Consider the following 21158-nt stretch of genomic DNA (forward strand, 5'->3'; position numbering starts at 1 on the left):
GGTCACTCCAACAGACATACAGTCTGAAGCAGTGAAGCGGGGAGTTTCAGTTCATTGAGTGAATTGCCTCGCAGCCTGAAGCTTTTTGAAGTAAAACCTGTTGGACTTCTCCACAGTACACTGCTTACTCTTCACCATCTACCAGTAAGAAAATAATCTCTATTTAAGATCAAAGTCGGTAAGCCAGAGTGCTCACGTCAGGGTCACTGATCTCTTTCATTTCATTGCCTTCACTCTGATGTGCTTTTATTGAGTTTTAGTGATGTTGCTCTTTGAAGGTTATCATGATAGTTTTGTATTAAATAAACCATATAAATACTTTTGCAGGTTTTATGGACTTTTTATTCTTGCCATCAGTGTGAAGCTAACAAAACTGACTGGCTGATATAGTTAATTCAAAATCAGGTAGCATATGTTCTGTATACTACAGTCAACCTTATGTTCGAAGATTATCAACATGTTCTAACTCCCAGTTTGTCAAATCCAGCAGCATTATCAGTGGCCCTATGCTTCAAATAATGATGCTCTAGGTACCCCTTTAGCATTAATTTTGGATTTCAAAATAAACTGAAAAAAACTTTGAGTTTAGGTTTAGGAAAAGATCATGTTTGGGTTAAAATGACGTTGACTTTTGGTATCACACTGGATACAAACAGCATTGTCCAGGGTCAAAGTCCTGTGTTTATTTAACCCATCCATCCTTCCCAAACTCCTCCCCACCATGAGGACATTCTTGTTTTACATACTACATCAGTTGCTCTGAGTGTCTGACATTGCCACGGATGAGTTTACATTGGAGTTACTTAAAGCTGGAGCATCTCGGACGCTAAAGGGTTCCTTTTGCTGTATGTTGGTTGATTTATAGTTGTACATAGGCTCTACACAGACCCTACGCCCTAGCCTGTGCAAGTGGCCAGTGCCATTGTGAGCATTAATACTAAAGTTTGATTGATTCAACTAACCCACATAAAACATGCACAGAACATGGCTTAATAGCAACAATGTTTAAACAATGGTACAAAATTCATCACCATTATAAGTCGCCGACAAAACAATCGTCTTATGCTTGACACATTTTCCCCACATATACAACATGTTAACACTATAAGCATAAGCCTATGACATTTCCCACTGCATAAATTAGCCTAGCAGCTAGCAGACTTTTTATCCACTCATACAACGTATCTTCCTACAACGGTTCAAATGATATCTTAGGAAAATGCACACACATGCATGATATCTAGCAATTAGCATACGACAAATGCTGTTACGTACTTAATATGAAGTTATGTAGGTTAGGTTTACACAAGTAAAGTTACGTTGGTTAGGTTTAGGAAAAGAAACATGGTGATGACACACCTTAAAATACTTCAAAGTAGTCCTGGTTTCATACAGGACCCAGACAGTGGTCTCCAGGGGGAAAGTCCTGTGTTGTTTGAACCACCCACTAACCCAACCCGCCTCTTTACAGGGACTTTGGTCTTTGTACTACTTCCTTCTTTACTCTTGTCAGCATATTGGTCACATGATCACAGCCTTCACGATTACATCAGGTAAACATAAATTACTGACTCATGATTACGTGGGTTATATTAAAATTGGGGTACATTACTTTTCATAGGTACACGTACGGATAGTGCATGAGAAAAGCGTGACTCATATGAAGCCAGGACAAATCACTCAAAAAAGTTCCACTAACACCTCAACAAACACTTTCCACTTAAGGAAATGGTTTTTAGTTTTAGCAAAAATAAACAGGAGGTCTGCGTCTCTGCAATGTGTAGTTACATTTTCAGGGAGGTGCACATCAGGTCAAGGTGTAGCGTACTCACCTTTGCAGAGGCTATGTCGTAGGTATGGTGTAGATTTAACACTGAAGTATAACTCTGGCCTGGGAACAAGAATGAGTTGAGACTGATAAATATTTCTAATCCTGACACCAGAGGCTGATAGATTAAATGTGATTTAGTTGTTTTTGACACCCTGTTGTCTTCAAGACTAAAAGACAATAAAAAATAATATGCTGTTTGACACATTTAACACAGATAGATAAGACATTTGCTACTGTAACTACACCTTCAGTTTGGACTCTATGGAGGTCTTATATCAGAAGTATTAAGATCTTTCACATAAGAGAAAGCTAACAATGCCACAATGTAAAAATACTCCATTACAATTAATTTTAATTCTACAATTGTTATTGTATTACTGACACATTTACATGTAAGCTAGTACATAGTTGTTGTCAAGGGGAAGAGAATTTTTCACAGCTGACATTTTAAGTTGTCATAGCAGGAAACACACATGTGAACCAAATTTTGTTCCATCAAGTCATGACGTAGAGCCATCATGTACAATAACAGGAGGACCCTGGAAGTAACTCACTTAAATGGAATGCAGTCATTTTTATTGTTGTCAGTTACACCTGCCTTTCCCTGTTTGCTGTGAAGAAGGTTTATTAATTTAAACTCATCAGTATATTGTAAGGTAGTTGAATCTAGAAAAATGTATCACAGGCTATAGGCTAAAGTTGGTCCTTATTATGTGTTCATGTAAAATTGTTTGGAACATTTTTGGAAATACACAAATTCGCTTCAGGTTGGTTACATGGTGTTTAGAATGTCGGGTGGTGAATGTGTCGATCTTACAAACAGTGAAGACCTGTGACATCATCAGTCTATTTCATGCAGCTGAACACTCAGCTGGCACACCTGTATTAGCTGACACCTACCTGCTCCTGATGATGGGTTTTTAGTAACACCAAAACCTTGAAACTGCAAATTTGTCTCTGTCATTTTAGAGAAACTCTGCTCTACATTCTAGATATCAGTGGATTTTCTGATTTGCAGAATAAGCTAAAACATACTGAATAAATATCCCCAAGTTACAAGTGTTTGTACTTCCCTGTGAAAACTGTGCAGCAAAACTAGATGTGGTGAAAACCTGTAAACCTGCATTTAGGCGTTAGCGGAATAATGTGACTAGAGGTCTGGTTGTTCTCATGTTACAGTGGGACCTAATCACATATATTTAGTTGTCTTGATAACCCTTTGAAGTTGAGACAGATAAGCAGAGATCACACCCTAATGTGTGGGATGCCACCTCAATAGCCGGATGTGTTCAGCAGAGAGGAAAGAGGCCACCCAGTGCAGACCAGTGTCACTGCTGTACTGGTTGAGCAGTTTCCTAAACAAAGTGTCCAATCACATAAAACACAGTGGACCATAAGGAATATGTTTTTTGCTCTTGAGATAAATAAAATAGTGGATGTACGTAACCTCATCATGTTCCACTCCTGCTGGTATTTCAGATGTATTGTAGTGGACACACTGTCACTGAGTCACTGGAGATATTAAAATGTAGGTAAGACCTTAACAGCTATGATTTTAGGTATTTCAGTCAGTACTGTGCACAAAGTTATCAACTAGCTAGGACTACATTAGAGCATTTTACTGCTAAAAAGTTTGATAACTTTCTTCATGACTTGGTGGAGACCAAAATAGAGCTAATAGGAGAGTGGATATTGTTCCTACATTCATCAGATGGACAGAAACACAAATCTACTGGAAGGCCAGTGTTGCTCCGTGTCTGCTGGGTGTGTAAATAGGTAGTTATTTGCTAACACATTAGCCATATCAACTTTCTGAGGTGATACTGTATCACTGCAAATGAGTGATCAGTTGGAGGCCTTTGGGCATCAGATATGAGTGAGATATCAGATATGATATAAGTGTATGGATTCAATGAATATTGAAAAGTCAATGAAAAGTCTTGTGTCTTCTAGTGGCTTTTTTTTTATACCTTGACGAAAGTACAGTTCAGGTGCCATACTTACTACTGGAACACCTACAGATGAGTTATAAATTAAAGGGTAACCTGGAAAAAATAATGGAGGAAAATAACTACTAAAGGGTATGAGGGGTCAAGAGTTTGGTGAGTATGACAGAGATGTGAATCATATTACTGTCTTCACACTCATCAGATATCAACCCATCTGAACACTTATAGGAGATTTCAATTCCTGTCCATTAATTTGTCACACAGTAGCTTCAGCCTAATCTGTAACAATTATTAACTTCTAAACCCTTGTATCAGTCGAACTCTGGTGTTTATTTTTATGGTGATTTGTGAGAGATTCACCCACCCTACTTTCCATTTGAAAGGCTATCTGTTGGGAGGTCGCAAAGCACACACACTTTCCGGGTGGGAATGTTGGAGGGTGTAACACACAATAAATGTAGCAGTGGAATAGGTGATAAAAAACAGTTAAGATAAGGACTGCTCAGACTTACAGTGGGGCAAAATGTCTATATTTAAATGTTACTATACTGAGAGTAATATAAATGAGTATTCATAGACTTTAAAACTTACCTTGCCTTTAATAGAGGGGTGTACTGGGTGGTGTGAGGCCTTGGTCTGCCTGCACTTTCACCAGTAGATGGGGATGTTGACTCACTGTTCAGGATTCATGAAAAAAGAAATAAGCACAGAGCAACACAACTAAACAGTGCCAATGTGCAGTTGCCACCTGTAGGGCTTTCCCAGTCTGTATTCTGATGCTTTGTGACTTCTTTTCCATCACACATCATAATTTATGGCCTGAGGTGAAGCTTGATGTGGTGCACCACAAACTTTGATCAGCTCAGGTTAAAACAATACTTTTCTGGAACCTGCTCCAATGAATCACAGATTGGCACTAAAGGAAGACCAGGAGACCTGAAAGAAAGATGTCTCTCTATGCTGAGGCCAAGCCTCGTCCCTCTGAGGTTAATAAGGTGTCTCTTGATAACATTGATAAGACACTTCCATTGGGCTGAGTGGAGATTGAGTGATCTGCTCTGTCCACTGGAGCGCAGAGTGGAGAGCACTGCAGAGACAACCTCAGGAATCACAAGCTGATCAAAGCCATCTGACTTCATGGTACGGCTCAGTGGGAGACATGTTCAGTTACCAGCAAGTCTCTACAGCTGCAACAGGTTCACAGCTAACAATGCCCCTCTGTGCAGCACACTGCACTGCAAGGACATGGATGTACAGTGTTTCTAATTAAAGGAGTACAGGCAGAGAGGGACCAAGGGGCACATAGGAACACTGAGCACAGTTTTTAATTTCACATTTCGCACTATCATCAGACCAACTTTTCAATCTTGGTAGTCTCTCTCTTCCTCTTTTAGCTATTTTTAGCCTCGTTGCCCAAGATTCAATCCACTCCATTTCACTCCCAATCTCTCCATGTGAGGCAGATGACATGATGTTACCGTCAAAGCACAGTTTATGCTAATCTGCCAAAATTAAATCCTATCACATTTGCTCAGCTTTCCTCCTTCTGCTGCTCATACCTTCCCCTCCTCTCCTTACTTCCCCCACAGGCTGTGTTGCTTTTTATACTACACCACCTGACTTTCTGGCAGTACATTTTAGAGTTTTTTTCCACATTAATTTAGCACTTTAATTTCAGATAATATCCAAGATTGATTATTATCAGCCCTAACCTGAGCCGTTTTGCCCTAACCTTAACCACCTCCGAATGTGTCGATGTGATACATACTAGCCAACCACAACACGCAATGTGATTCACAATAACGCCTTGTAGGATGGTAGTAAATAGCCGAATAGCAGGGATTGGTGTATATAGCCACATAGCTGCAGTATGGCAATTGTCACCCAGTGCAAAGAGACACTACTCTGAAAAAAAAAATTGAAGTGAGGAATCTAGGAATCTGCATGTGGTTATTGAGAACACATCCTTGATACAATGATATCTCTGGATGGGAACTTTTAACTGTTTAGACACTGATGATCTACAGTGGCCCACGAGAAGATAAATGGACATCTACCCTCTGATGGATATGTTTCAACCAAAAATCTAAATCCAAAAATTATTCCACTCACTTTTTTTTTTTTTTTTTTTACAAATGTGTTTTACAAACTCATGTCAGTCATGGAATCAAACATTTTATTTATTTGTTTATTCATGTATTTAATCGTTTGACAACTCAATAAACTTGTCAATCTTACTCCTCTTTTGGTTTTTATGTTATGTGTCATTGGGTTGAGCAAGATTATAAAACCACGATACCCACAAGTCCTTGCGTTTCCGGGAGAAAGCGGATGTGGTGTCGGATTGGTTAGCGAACACCTTTCAAAACCAGTGCGCGGGGCGAGCTGTAGTTTCCATGAAGATTTGAATCTTTAAACTCACAACTTTAGCAGCAACCTACCGCTGCTTCATTATGGACAATATGTCTGCTTTTTATCCGCTGTGAATAAAAGTGTCACTACAACGGTGTCCCGTTTGAAGTAAGTTACTCTCTTGGTGAAGTTAGCAAACGTCAACGTTAACGTTAGTTCAACAGCGGCGTGTTGTGGTAAACGTTACGTGTGATGCTAACGTTAGCCTAGCTAAGCTCCTTCATGGAGGTTTTAAATTAACATACTTTACCCCTAAATACCGTGTTTTTAACAGCTGCCGACATGAAGTGTTTGAAAGTGGACGAATACATCAAGCGGACTGCCTCTGTGAAAGAGACGAAGCTTCTACTTGAAGAACTACAGGTAAACATAATCACAACTGTCAAGATGAATCACTTGTTTTCCTCGTAACGTTACAAGTTATTCCACTAACGTTAGTCTTTAAGAAGCTGTAGCTATGAGACAAGATTAAACCACGATTGAATACCTCCATTTGAGCCTAGATCCATGTGCTGTATTAGACTGAGGCATGTTTTTGTGTACAAAAATACAAAACACATTAAAATTCACCATAAATCTGACTTTTAAAAGAGGATCTAAACCTGCCTTAATATATCTTTTGCAGGATTATGTGAAGAGTCGGCCAGGCCTTCAGGGTCGCACACTGTGTGACAGGATCATCAGAGCCTGTAACCATCAACTTGGAGCTGGATCCCCTAATTTTGACCATGTCAGTCACTTGGTGCAGCTGGTGGAGCTTTCCCTTCAGGGCTATGATATTTCCGCAGCACTTGTTGCTCAGAGCAGTCCTCTCTACATGGAAAAGATCATTTTCCATATTGCCAAGAAGCTGAGCTCCCTCGAAGCTCATAGTCTGTGTAGCCATGTAGCTGGGTTGCTTTACAGCAGGCTCACCCCAGCCCAACAGGTATGTGTCACTTCCTATTTTTAGATCATTAACATGTGTTGTATACTCCACATCTGTACTGCATGATTGCTTTTTCAGTGTCAGCATTAACCAGGTTACTGCTGTTGTATGGTCCATAGGGTGAGGACTACTATGTTCTTGTGCGGAGCTGCTTCTCAGTGCTCTGGAACGGACTATCTGCTACCAAAGACAGGAAAATCCTGAACCCCTGCGATAGACTCCACTGCCAGATGCAAGCTCTGAGTTTCCTCCTGTTGTTGGACACAGAAACTGCAACCACCTCATTCTCCAAAGCTCCTATATATGCAGAGGATGCCATCACTGAATTTGAGAGTAGCTGTGAAGCAGTAAACAAGGATGATGCTTCTTTTCTTCTCCAGGAAATGCACACACTTTTCAGCAGATGCTGGACAGGTGGTCGAGGCTGTGAGGGGGACGGGTCCAAGCAGTCAACTGAGAAGTCAAGTTTGTACACGCTTTCTGAAATAGCGCTTGTTGCAGTGAAGGTGCTCTGTAGGGCCGGCCACTATGATCTGGCCTCCACCTTCTTGAATGAAATTGAGAGCAAGTTCAGAGACTGTGCTGACTGTCAGTGTACTGCTGTGGTGCTCGGCAAATGGGCAGTCAAGATTCATTCTGCGATGAAGGCTGGCGGGGAGACTGGCCAGGCTTTGACAGAGTGTGTCAGGGCCTTGAGGTCTCTTTCAGCTGACCTGGGGGACAGAGAAGCTCATGCAGTCCTAGAAGGTTGTGGACTGGTGGTGTGGGCTGTCGAAAGTGGCCACAACAAGGGATTAAGCGGACCAGTGCTCCTGGCTTGGTTTTCTTTTCTTGAGGAGCACCAGGAACGGATATTACAGATGCAAAAGAAGGTGAGGGTAGTTTACTAACCAGGAAATGAGCTCTTTTTAGAATACTCTTGGATTTGTTTCTTAGTTACTCTCAAAAACGCATTCAGAGAATACATTTACTTTCTTGAAATTGCTAACCTGTGCTTTGCTTTCTTTACAGAATTCGACATGCCAGGCTGAGGGCAGCAAACTGCAACAGGCCCTCTGCTTCAGCATTTACCAAGGCTTCGTTTTTGCTTATGAGAGCATGCTCGCATCACAGGTAAAGCTCTTTCATTAACGCTCTATTTCATGATGACAACAGTAATGATAGTAATTTAAGTTCAAGTACTGATTGTGATTTGTTGTTCACAGCTGGAGAACAGTGACACACTGGACAGAGTGCTGCTGTACTGCCAAGCCACGGCTGGACTGATGATGACTGAACTGCGTAAATTGTCAAGTGAAAGCCTTCTCGTCAAAGCTGGTGATTATATTCTTACATTATTAATGTTGTCAGGTCAATTTAGTTGTTCTGAAATTATTACTGATATTGCAATCCATATATACTTAATGATTTATTATTTTACCTGCTTCCTACACAGTAGAGAAAAGTATTGAATCTGATTGTATTAATTTCCAGGTCTGGCTATGTAGGGAGAGTATGGAAAAATGTTTGTGTTATCAGACTATTGCCCCTATTCTGTTTTCTACAATATACAATTCAAAAAAACGAAAATGTGGCAATAGGCTGTCTTTAAATTGCAAATATCCATAGCATCACAAATGACCAAATATTAAGCTTGTTTTAACATTTATGAGTTATTCATTGATGTAGTTATCAGGTAACTAAACAGACTATCTTTTATGTGAAAAGAAACTTTATGGCTGCTTTTACTGTCATTTCCATGGACAAAGTGAATAAACAAGGCTGCACAGATGCAGTGAAATTTGATTGTTTAACTTCTTTCAGCTGATTTTCAACTGTTATTTATAAAAGAGACTAAAAAGTATGGAGGAAGCAATAATAAAATATTTTTTCAATATGAAAAGCTACAGTATCTGGGTAAAATCTTCTGGCAAGTATTTGGCAACATAAGAGCACTCATCTTCAGAGTGTCACACAAATGTTAACGGTTGGATTTAAAGAACATTTATTTATATATTAAACATGTAGCTATTTGTACTCAGATGTCAAATGTGGTCTGGAAATTTAAATCTGGAAAAGTATGGAATTTTGAAATGGAAAACGTGTAGGAACCATGTGTTATATTGTTATGACATTTTGTTGATTTTATGTGTTTCCTGCAGTGATTGCTGTGAGCAACTTAGCGTGTGGATTTTACAATCGGCGTCTCTATGACCAGGCCTTCACACTGGTTGAGATCCTCTGCAGGGATCTGTGCAAGAATTGCCCCGCCTCGCTGTCAGTCGATAGAGTAAGCTCTTTAAGTGTGTTTTTGTTTGATTGTGCACCACATTGTCTGTCTTACACACTATATGTCATGAGTGCCTCCTGATTTTAAATAGGTTGTGTTTAGATAGGAGTAAACCCAAATGATCTTGGGGAAAATTAGTAAATATATATGTATGTTAATTTTTATAGTTATCTTTATTATTAACATGGCTTTCGACCCTCTAGTTGAGCCGACCCTTCATGCTGGCCGTGCAGACGTCTCGGCGGGCTGGACAACTGGAGCGAGCGCTGGACTGGGTGATCCTGTGGCTGAAGGCTCTGGGCGACAGCATCACCACTCATATGGCTGAACCAGTCTCTCTTTGGGTGAAAACAAAGACTGACGCTGCCCGTAACTCAGAAGAAGACATCCGTCTCAGGTACAGACAAATTGTAATGACAGAACTTTTTTGTTGTTTGTCAAACCTCAGAGAAGGTAATTAATGGAAAGGAAACTTACATCTGTCCCATCCTGCAACAGGACATTGCGTGATGGTTTCGGTCCTGACGTCCCAGATGAGCAAGTAATGCTTTGCCTTTTGGAGGAAGAGCTGCGTGCCTATAAGGAGGTGGCAGGAGACACGGCCCAGGAGCGTTACAACACACTCTGTGATCTGCTGGACATCTGCCATGAGGAGAGCTCCCACACCCATCTACGTGCTGTCTACCTCTGTGAAATGGCCCAAGTTGTGTGTTACCAGGATTTCAGTGAACAGACAGACTGGTAGGAGCTTTTGCTGACATCATTTCTAATTAGTGGTGCTCCTTGATAATTAAACTGTTTTGTGTGCGACTTAATTGTGTGCATGGAATATATTACTAGTCTGGAGCCCTGCTAGGCTAACATAGGCAGCATCCAACTGTCTCAGTGTTCATTATGTTCATTTTTAACTGTGCAGTGCTGCAGTTGATTTTACCCATGAAGCTTTGCGGCTACTTGAGGAAGAACCAGAGACTCCAGAGAACGCTGACAGGCTGAAGGATGACAAGGCCCATGTTTTACTTTGGCTCTACATCTGCACTCTTGAGAAGAATCTTCAAGAGGTGAGCTCCATTGGATCTGTCAGGATATCATGTGCATGTTGTCATGTTTTAATTCAAGTGTCAGTGTTAACAAGTATTGACCCACGTCAATAACATCTGCTGTCACTTAATTACAGAGCCTATTGTGTAATTGCAGTCAGCTTCTCTTTCCAGTACAGATGTATTTCCATTTCCTCAAGAATTCTCCTAAAAAGCTTTCCCACTGAGGTCAAGACGGAGTGTTTAGGAAAAGATGTTGGGATTTTTTTTTTTAATTGTTTTTTTGGACTACTCGACCGCAGCTTTAGTTTGATACACTCACCACGTGTCCTGTGATTTAATGATGCTTGTGTTTTTGGTCAGGCCATTGAAAGAGACAACAAACGGCGAGAGTTGCGTGAGCAAACCCGCTGTGCAGTCAATCCCATAGGAACCAATGACTTTGATTACGAAGACAAACAGAAGACACAAGACAGCATCCAGGTCTATGAAGGCCTGCATTTCAGTCTGGCTGCAGAGAACAGTAAGAACTGTTTTTTCATATCTTCAATCATCCCACTGTGGATGATATGATATCATAATCTGCATCTCCACCAAGTTCTATCGTGGGTCTAATCAAACATAGATAATTGTTCATCACTTCCCGTTTCTTTGAGAGATTAATAGACATAATTTTTTATTTCCTTGAAGAGTTGTGCAAGCCTTTGGAAAGAGCACTGGATGAGTGGTCCGCTCTTCTGCAGAGTCGAGGCCTGCCATCTGTCCGAAACCCCAAACAGACCTGCAGCTCCATCACTGTGGCTGCAGCTCTCTTCAAACTCATGGGAAAGGTAACGACACAGAATGTTGTCAAAATCATTCTGTAGGCTCTCTTTTGGTTGATTTTAGTTTCTCTTTTCAACACCAAATTGGTTTTTAGCCCCTCACACAGTTCATGAAGCATTATAGGAATTAGAGATACACATCAGAAGTTGTACTGTACGAAAGACTTAGGTGTGTGAGGGGTATTTTATGGTGTATTCTGGTGTCAAGCTGTTATAACTAGTGTTCACATGATTAGTAATTACAGCTTCTGTGTATTTATTATATCTCTCTTATGTAGCCTCTAAAGGCTTTGGAAGCTTACCAACTTGCGACTGGACTCTCATGTCATCTTGCTGATGCCCACGGATGTGCCAGCTCCCTCTGTCAATCAGCCAGCCTCCTCCTGGATCTGGGCACCCCTGACCTGGCTTTGGTAATGCAGTTTTGAAATAACATCTTGTATCATACATACTATATTTCATTTTATACACAGTATCTCACTTTGTTTATGGTGCTTTTTTAAGGCCCAGTTGGAGCAAGCAGAGAAGTTTCTTACCTCTGTAACCTCCGCTGCTGATGGACCATCTTCTCTGTCTATGCTGGCTATTCTGTTGAAAGCTCAGTACTGCTACAGCACAGGACAGGTAGCTAACATTGTCTGCATGCAGAATTTCTCATATTACTGCATTGTTATTGTTTTTCTTGCTGGCATAGGTATTTTTTGGTTTGATTTATAAATTGCCCCTTTACTGTTTGACCGTATGTCAGATGTATCGTGGAGTGCCTTATCTGTGTGAGGTGCTCAAAGAAGTGACCGAGCAGCGGCAGTCAAAGAGCTGGTACCTGCTGCGTGCTCGGATGCTCCAGACATGCAGCTCCTATCTGAGTTTGGACACAGCTGCACTGCCACAAACCCAGCGGAGCCAGATCACACAGCATGGTTTGTGAAAGCATTTTCTACAGTTTATATGGTTTTCTGATTTAATATTGCATTTTAAGGATGTAGAGCAGAGGTTTGCAGCTTTAACTAAGTAAGCACCGACGATTGTGCCTCAGGTATAAATAGCCCGGACGCTGCCTTGTATGAAAGTCTGAAGCTTCTCTGCAGCCTGCTGGTCACTTTAGTGGGGAAGGGCCTTTATGGATCTAACGGCAGCAGCTCAGACGTGCGCTTCATAGACCAAGGTATGTTCTTCCCACACATGGACTAACAATACATGGAAAACTCTCAGTGCTGTCTGACATGTTGATTCTTTCCCTCTCTCCCTTGATCTACGAGCAGGAGATAACTTGGTGCTGAAGTGGCAGCTGCTCTCAGAGCTGTTGAACTGCTCTGTGAAGATGGTGGCTGTGAGGAGCAGCTGTGGCGCCATCAATGATGCCAGGCTCCAGTGTCTCGAAGCTCTCAAACTGGGCATCAAGCTGCAAGCACTCAGCCAGTATGTATATGTGCATTGTAGTGGGTTAAAATTTAAATAATGAAGCAGGGACCAAAAGATAGCTTGTGTCCTAATATTAATAGCTTATACTGTACATAATTAAAGGAGCACTCCACCCATGAAATGACCATTTGTAAATCAAGTTAGACGTGAAGTGTTAACTTAAATTTGTGAAGAAAACTTTGCTTTTTGCACATGCCTGCCTGGAAAATGACAATAAATATTGATTTATTGGTTAATTTGGGACCACCTACAACAAAAGCAAAATTATATCAAAAGATCCGTTCACAAACTTACAGACTTGGATTGTACTGCATGAGTTGTGAGAGAGTTTGTAAATGGATGTGTTGATGTTGTTTTGCTGTTGTTAAAATGGAACCCCAATAAATCAATATATTTGCCATTTTCCATGGAGACATGCAAGCAACACATTTTCTTCACAACTTTAAGGTCGTGTCACTTTGTGGGTCAAGTTTTCCTTTGAATATTGTTTTCTGTAATGTATGATGCTGAACCCACTGGCAGGTCACAGCCTGTTCCTTCTGGGGTTTTTTGTTGTGCTGTAATGCTTGATATAGTGTTTAAGCATATTTATTGGACCTGAAGATTTTACCTGGGCCACTTTAACCTGGTAAAATACACTATATACAGAATAGTTCTCTCGCTGGTTAAAAAAACCCTAAATTTTATATGCCAACAGTGAACAGTCCGCTGCAATCTGATTGACCAGCCCTGTCATAAATTATAATTACATGCTGAATTAACTTTAATAGGATGTACTTACTTTGTACTTGTGTTGCTGAACTGCTTTATATTGAAAGTTTACAATTTTGGATGTGACTGCTCTCTGTGAATATCTGCACAGATCCATATTGCACAAATGATGGATCTGCACAGTCACAGATAACGTTGAACATTATATATTTATATATTAAACATCTAGCTATTAATACTCAGATGTCAAGTGTGGTCTGGAAATCACACTAAAATTTTAGGCAGAATGGCGACAGGCATAAGAGTGATATTTGGAAGTATTTCTCCAAAATACACAAAGTGAATGTGCAGTGCAAGCTATGTAACGTAAAATTTGCTCATCATAGTTAATGTGCACAGTCTGTGCAGCGCACAAAGGAACGTTAACCCAAATCCCTACTAACATTTTCGCTTGGTTGTTCATCTCGGACCCTTTTCTATATGTTGTTTACGCAGATTGCTTCTTAGCGAGTATTTTAATACAGAAATTACTTAAAATGCTCATCCCTACTTTAGAATAGGCCTAGAACACAGCACCATATAAATATGCAGCACAATACATAATAGCTTATGTGGTCACATTACAAACTTATTTTTTTTGATGGACATGGCTCTTGTCTTTACTCTTTTGTTTGTTTGTTTGTTTGTTTTAGATGTGCTGAGCTCCTGGTGATGAAAGCTGAGTTGGAGCTGATGCAGGGGGAGAGAGAGGAATGTGGAATTGATTTGGACAAAGTCAGAAACCTCCTGGACCTCTGTACAGGTCTGTAAAACACAAAGCTCCACCAGTTCATTCAAGGCTGGACATTGGTTCAATATTCGTGTCAACCTTTAGTAAAATTGTGCTGTAATTTTAACACATGGTGTTTTTGTATTTTAAAGATTGTTATGTCCATGTTAATAATTTAATTAAAATTGCACTTAAAATACACTTCTGCAGTTTCTGTTTTATATATTTAGGGACTATAGTTCACTGTAATGCAGCAGCATTATATGAGACAGCAAGTCAGTTTCCTTGAACTAGTTAATAGACTTAATTTTATTTCTTTTCTTTAGATTTTTCTGATCAGGTGCAGAAGGCAGAAGTGAAAATCAAACCTAGGAAAGGTCGCCCAGCGAAAAAACCTCAGTCACCTCTTCCTGCCTTGGAGGACGATCTTACGGGCATCCTGAGCACTCGGTGGATTGGCAAAGAACCTGTAGTGAAGGATCTGGCCAGCTCCCCACCTCTCAAGGCCCAGCCTCGCCGCTGGCTCTCCTCGCTGGCGCATGAATCTGATTGCCACTGCCCCTGCTGCTCTGAGCCCTGTCTGGGCCGCGCCACTGCTCGCTGGGCAGCCACACAGGCTGATCTGGTTTTCCAGCTGGATCCCAATGAAGCCAAAGTCACTTTCAAACTTCAAGCAGCAACATTAGCTCGCTGTAAGAGTGTTGTTGCCAAACTTGGGGCAAAATTGGCTAAACTCTTCCCTCCCTGTGGCCCTGCCAAAAGCTCCATTAAACCCTCTCTGATGCAGGACGTGGTGGGCCGTGTGTACCTTCGCATGGCCCTGTCTGGGCTGGAACCAAGGCTTAACAAGGTCTGCAGTATATGGAAAGTACTGGAAGCTGGATTGACATTTGTTGATTCCACCCCCTCTCCTGTGTTAGGACCTGTGAGAGCAGGCCTCATGGCAACCAAAGCTATCGTGTCATTGGTTACCTTGGCTGCAAAAAAAGGCTGCACCCCAGAGGAGCTCTTCTCAAATGCTTGGACTTGGAATGCACCCAAAGAGCTGAAATCAGAACAGAAAGCAGTTCCTCCATCATCCTCGCTGAAGAAGCCTAAAGAGTCCATTAAAAACCCAGATATTCCTGACAAAACAAAGGAGGCAAAGAAGGTCAAGGTTGTCAAGCCCAGGATTCAAGTGACAAGCTCCTCAGCCAAAGGAAAGGGCCTGGTTCCCATGACACCGGTAATGGTGAAATCAAAGCCATGTGTTGGGGACCTTGGCTCTTTTGACTTCAACACAGTGGTGCCCACTTTGGCCTGTACTCCTGTTCAAAAGGTTAGAGCCCCTGCATCTGTGCAGAGAGCACCAAGGACTGCCCCGAAGCTACAGTTTCATGTGTATGAGGAGTTGTCGCCAGTTCAAGACAAAGCCCAACCTGTGCCTGCTGCCCCCAGACGCACAAAGAAATCACGTTTCAAGGTAGGCATCTAATGAAAGTAGAGGCTTTGTTGTTGCACAGAACTTTAATGGGGTTTTTGTTTTAATGAAAATTATCTTCCAAAATATTTCTTATTACAGGTGGAGTTTAGTGATGAGAGCGACACAGAAGCCAACAGCCAGGCAGAGCCCAAAGAAAAGACAGATGTTCCTAAAAAGCAAACCAGCACAAGAAGAGTTGCCCAAAACCGTAAAACAGCCTCAGAACCACCTGCAGAGAAGGTCCCACCCAAGAGGCAGGTCAGGGGGAGGAAGACCACTGCAGCGCCACGAGCAACTTCCTCTGAGGATGACGAGACTTTGGTCTGTCAGCCGGCCTCAACGAGGAGAGGAAGAACCAGGAGGGAGGTGTCCAGGGCGGAGGCAGATTCAATGGAGGAGCCAGACAAGATGAGGACCATTGAGGAGGAAACTACTGAAGTTCTGGACATAAGCATTGAGCAGCTCAGGACATCAGACACTGAGAGTGAAGACAATCCTGCTTCAAGAAAAGATATTGGTCTGTATTTTATGTACATGCAGCATGACGAGTTTAGTTCATCATCCATCACACCATATAACACACTAAAGACAAACAAAAGCAACAATAGTCAACACAGTATCTAAGAGAAATGGATGAAGGCCAAAGCTCTCATGTCATTCTTGTCTCTCTTTCTAGACATAGATTTTGAGGTGTTGCGGAGGGATCTGTGTTGTGGTTTGGAGAGAGACGACTTGTCTGAGCTGAGGAGCAGAGGTCATCTGAGAGAAGGTCCACAAACCCACCTCTCTCATTCAGACACCAGGCCAGGTGAGGCTTTACATTGCTGCTGCTGGTCTACAACGACACTTTTTCTTTATGGTTGCATGGGAGTGTAACTTACAGTCTGACAATATGTTGACTGCAAAAACAGTGGTATTACAAAAGAGGCCTTTCTGAAATATTAAGCAAGAAAACAACCACAATATTTTACAGTGTATGTGTACAAGAAAAAGGAAACACGCCACTACAACTGTAATTGATCATAAACTTTATTTACAGCATTGTGATATGGGAAGGTACATTCTGGTGTATAATAAGGCCTATGATACCTAAACCTAACCCTAACTGTTAACAAAAAAAAAATGTAAACATCCTTAAAGTCAAAATGGTTGCACTTTAACTTTCTTTATTTGGTTACATCTGTCTTTTTCTTTTCTCAGACAATCTCTCTCTGGAGGATGTTGAGTCATTGCTCCACTCAGCCTGGTTGGCCCTCCAGCACTTCCCCTCCCCCACCATCTACCCAACCCTCTGTGGTCTTCTGGCCCTGACCCGGGGGCAGCAGGACCCCATGACTACAGCGATGCTGCATGCCCAGTCATTGGGCATCACAAGTCGCCATCGCACAATCAGGCATTTAACCAGCTGTTTAAAGTAAGCCTATGTGCTGTGTGTATAGTGTCAACTTGATTTCCCTCTTACCAACACTTTTGTCTTCTTATCAAGATATCTCAGACCCACTTAAATTATGTTTTTGACATCTGATAGCTCAAGGCTCTAAATTCTTTTATATTGACGGTATTACACATTGTTTTTATGTTGCTCTGATGTGTCATTCGAACAGAAAGCTGAGAAAGGCGACAAGTGAGCTAGCAGACAAGATGGATGCACTGAGTCTCAATGAGCTCAGTCCGAACGAGTCCAAGAACTCTACCGAACAGAGGCTGTTACAGCTGGAGAGCATCTTCTCCTTTCCTACTGCTGACTCCTCTACTTTCCCCAAGAGCCACTGTCAAGAGTTTATCCAACAAATTCAACACCTTCCCTCAGGTAAAATATTAAATACTGTTTGACCTCCTTAGGGAAATGGGTAAATGTTATGTTTGATTCCAGAACGATGGTTTACACGTGTCAGTAATGTGTTGAGAGGTTATAGCAAAGTTTTTTAAACTGGTACTTCTGTAGATTTTGATCTCAGATCAAGTTTTAATTGTTGTCAAACTTCTAGCATTCCTTTTGCTACTGTAACCATACTTAGTGGGGCATTATCAGTGTGCACTTTTCTGTCTTGTACATAACCTGATTGAATTCAGACTTTATGCTTTCATGGTTAATAAGATAAGCAAAAGCAGAGTGTAAACTATGTTATCCTTATCCTTTCTCTCTGTGTATCCCTCTCTTTCCTGTACAGGGGTGACAGTGTGTGTGATGTCTGTGCTTGGAGTAAAACCTGGGGAGATAGGTGACAGCATCATACTGTCACGACTTGAGAAGGGATCGGCCCCTGTCACTGTTCACATCCCTACCTCTAAACAACAGGTGAGGTTGGTAAATTATGGTATCAGCAGAATGGTATCCAGAATCTAAAATCAGACAATGGTATTGTAAATGCCATATTGTAAATATGGTGACACAAGTGACATTAAAATCTTGCAATGCTCACACTCCCATCCTTTACCAGCAGTGTCATGTAGCCTGTATGAAAGAGAAAATATATTTTTTAAAGTCAAGTTTTAGTTGACTAAATATCTGGGCATTTTAGTCTTATCTTAATCAAAGAAAACCTTAACTATCTTTGTAAAGTTTTAGTCAATAAAATCTGTTGACATTGTAGTCTTTTTTTCTTTTCTTTTTAGACATCGGATGATTCTGAACATATCAGTCAATGTAGTCTAGCCAATCTATTTCAGATAAGATCAGAAACACACTTCTCAGAACCAGTATCACCAGATAATGATTGATGGCCAATCAATCGGAGCACTCATGTCATCCATCAAATTAAAGGATTTTACTTCATATGACAGTCACCCCCCACATCCATCCAAAATGATCAACATAGCTCCTGCTTTCTTTGCATCAATGAGTAATCATGTCACAAAAAACTACTGCGCAGTTCATCACATCACCGTTTACATCCCAGATTCTAACTCTGCCTCTGCCTTTGTCTCTCTGTGTTACGCAGCACCCCATCAGCTGGCTGGTGCAGGAGATAGATAGCATTCAGGTGGAGCAGAAGGCTGTGAGCTGTGTGTCTGAGAAAGCTAAGTGGTGGGAGGGCCGCAGGGCGCTCGACTCTCGAGTTGAGGTAAGTGGTGAAGAGCGAGGGTGCAGCTGGGGAGACTCAGAAGGCTTCACAATGCCTGCATCATTTACGTAATTTCACTTCAAGTTATACACTTACACTCGTACATGAAGACCAAGAAAACAGGACTCAAAAAGAAAAGTATTTCTTCTAACAACTCCCAATCTGTCTTTCAGAGACTATTGAAAGAGATGGAGGGATTGCTGGGATGCTGGAGGAGCTTGTTTCTGCCCCTCTCATTGGACCCTGGGCTCTCTAAACAGGCTCAGAACCTTTGCAAGTCCTTGTCTGCAAAGGGAGTGACAGTCAGTGAGGAAATGTTGAAGGTGTGTGTGTGATTCTGTCTCAAAAGCAGCCCAAAAGGAACAGCAAACTAATAAACACTAACGCTTCTGTCTCTGTATTTTAGGCTGTACTGTCTGCCTCTCCTGTGCTTTCCCAAGACGACCTTAAGAGATTTGCTCTGGGAGTTTTTCCACAGTGGGACACAGAGTGTGACCAACTTCTCCAAACAGCTGTGTCTCGGCTCGCTGACAGAGACGAGCCCCACGGTCATGTGGTTCTCATCCTGGACAGGGTTGGTTTTATCATCTCTATTAAATACTGAATTTTCCTATTGTTTCATCTGTACATAGAGGAGCTTCTGAGAGATAAAAGACCAAGAAAAGCGCTGTTACAATCTGTCCCGTATGAGATGGGATAAAACTGAAATGTCGAGATGTCACCTTCTGCCCTGCTTCCTCTGCAGTACCTTCAGAAGCTGCCGTGGGAGAGCATCTCCATCCTAAAGTCTCACTCTGTCAGCCGGATGCCGTCTCTGCACTCACTCATTGGACTGAGCCTTCAGAAGGAGGTCAGATTAAACTCTGTTACTGTGCCAATACGGCCTGTGCTGCAGATGTAATTCACTTCCTGACAGTTCAGTGGTGTTTATGGATATTGTTATGTAAATCTTCTTTCTTTAGACTGACTCTCAGTCCATCCTGAAGCAAGGTGTGGACACAAGGCAGGTGTTTTATGTGCTGGACCCCGATGCCAATTTAGGAAACTCTCAAGACCGATTTAAGGAGTGGTTCAGCAGGTGAGACTAATAATCATGACAGTTGAAAGAAAACCATTTGATTTGTCTTTGTGTCTCTCTGTCACTGGTCTGATTTCTCCCTATTTACTACATTACCATTCTTAATAAAGTAAACTGGACTGGGACGGTGTGTGTGGAGCGGCTCCTGACTCGAGTCAGCTGGAAGAAGCTGTTGCTACCAAGGATCTGTACATGTGAGTTTGTCATCTTAAGTATCTTGTGAGGGGGAGGGGATAAAAAATAAACACTTGGAGTGGTACATAGGTGATGATTGAGAGGGATTACTTTTGTATGAGTCTATACATTGTTTTTAAGGGAAGTCATGCATAGTATACCTTTTAAATAAACTAGGATTTTTTCTTAAAGTTTGTTCGACATTAAACTCTTTTATTTGTTAACCTGTTTTCTTTTATATCCTCTCTGTCCATGTCCCTCTTACCCGGGGATGTTTTAGTTACGTGGGTCATGGTGCAGGTGCACGATTCCTCGACAGCCAGGCAGTCCTGAAACGGCAGATGAGAGTAGCCTCTCTGCTGTTTGGTTGCAGTAGCGCCGCTCTGGCAGTGCGCGGCGATCAGGAGGGACAAGGCATCATCCTCAACTATCTCATTGCAGGCTGGTGAGACATCTGTCTTTACTTGCAGTTGAATTAGGATCAGTAAATTCTGTCCTGTTAATACATCTGTTTCTTTCTGTTTTTTTTGTCTTAGCCCCTTTGTTCTGGGAAACCTGTGGGATGTTACAGATCGGGATATTGATCGCTTCACCAAAGCCTTGTTGGAGTCGTGGTTAACTGCTGGGTCTGGAGCTCCCCTCCTGGATTATATGGGCCCGTCACGTCAGGCCACACACCTGAAATACCTCATAGGAGCTGCACCTGTGGTGTATGGCTTACCAGTTCACCTGAAGTAGATGGGCTGGTAAACCAAAACTCATCTAGAACAGGAAGTAAAAAATCTATACAGTATCTAAATGTTTCAGCACTAAGCTGGAGGATGAGTTGAACATTTTTTAAAGTTTTTAATTCTTGTTTTTGCAGATTTTGAGGATTACATTATTGCATTTACTTAATTTAAACCGCTTTCATTTTTAAACCAATGTAATTATAGTGTGAATGATTTTATTAAGTGTTTCCATGCACTTTTAATGTGTTGATTGAATAACAGTATTTGAATAAATGTGTTCTCACACACAATCTGTGTCTTCATGGTGGAAATTACTTTGTAATTAGTTACATTTATGTGAAGAGATGGGGAAAAGCCTTAAAATGGCATTCATTGTATTATCTTCTATGAACAAGAAATATGTGCTGTGGGAAATACAAATCATTGGAAACACCACAATCTGTAAAGAGTTAGCTCTAGAGCATTTGATCAAAAGCTTGTGAGTGTCTACTGT

The 21158-nt window shown here is 41.5% G+C and overlaps 1 protein-coding gene across 1 annotated transcript; it reads left to right on the plus strand.

Annotated features, from left to right (window-relative positions):
- Positions 1-6160: 6160 nt before the first annotated feature.
- espl1 (extra spindle pole bodies like 1, separase) lies at positions 6161-20967 on the plus strand. The gene is made up of 32 exons (XM_050038913.1): positions 6161-6300; positions 6467-6555; positions 6818-7120; positions 7240-7992; positions 8132-8233; positions 8326-8437; positions 9262-9389; positions 9593-9786; positions 9888-10130; positions 10306-10450; positions 10793-10952; positions 11120-11259; positions 11532-11666; positions 11758-11877; positions 12002-12173; positions 12290-12418; positions 12516-12672; positions 14079-14188; positions 14482-15617; positions 15717-16134; positions 16294-16425; positions 16818-17031; positions 17222-17427; positions 17789-17916; positions 18560-18682; positions 18856-19005; positions 19089-19256; positions 19428-19532; positions 19645-19760; positions 19871-19954; positions 20215-20379; positions 20471-20967. Exons 2-32 carry the CDS (start codon positions 6475-6477, stop codon positions 20670-20672), a joined length of 6531 nt encoding a protein of 2176 aa, XP_049894870.1. The 5' UTR covers positions 6161-6300; positions 6467-6474; the 3' UTR covers positions 20673-20967.
- Positions 20968-21158: the final 191 nt, after the last annotated feature.

Source organism: Epinephelus moara, chromosome 24 (genome assembly GCF_006386435.1).
Source record: "Epinephelus moara isolate mb chromosome 24, YSFRI_EMoa_1.0, whole genome shotgun sequence".
Classification (NCBI taxonomy): Eukaryota; Metazoa; Chordata; class Actinopteri; order Perciformes; family Serranidae; genus Epinephelus; species Epinephelus moara.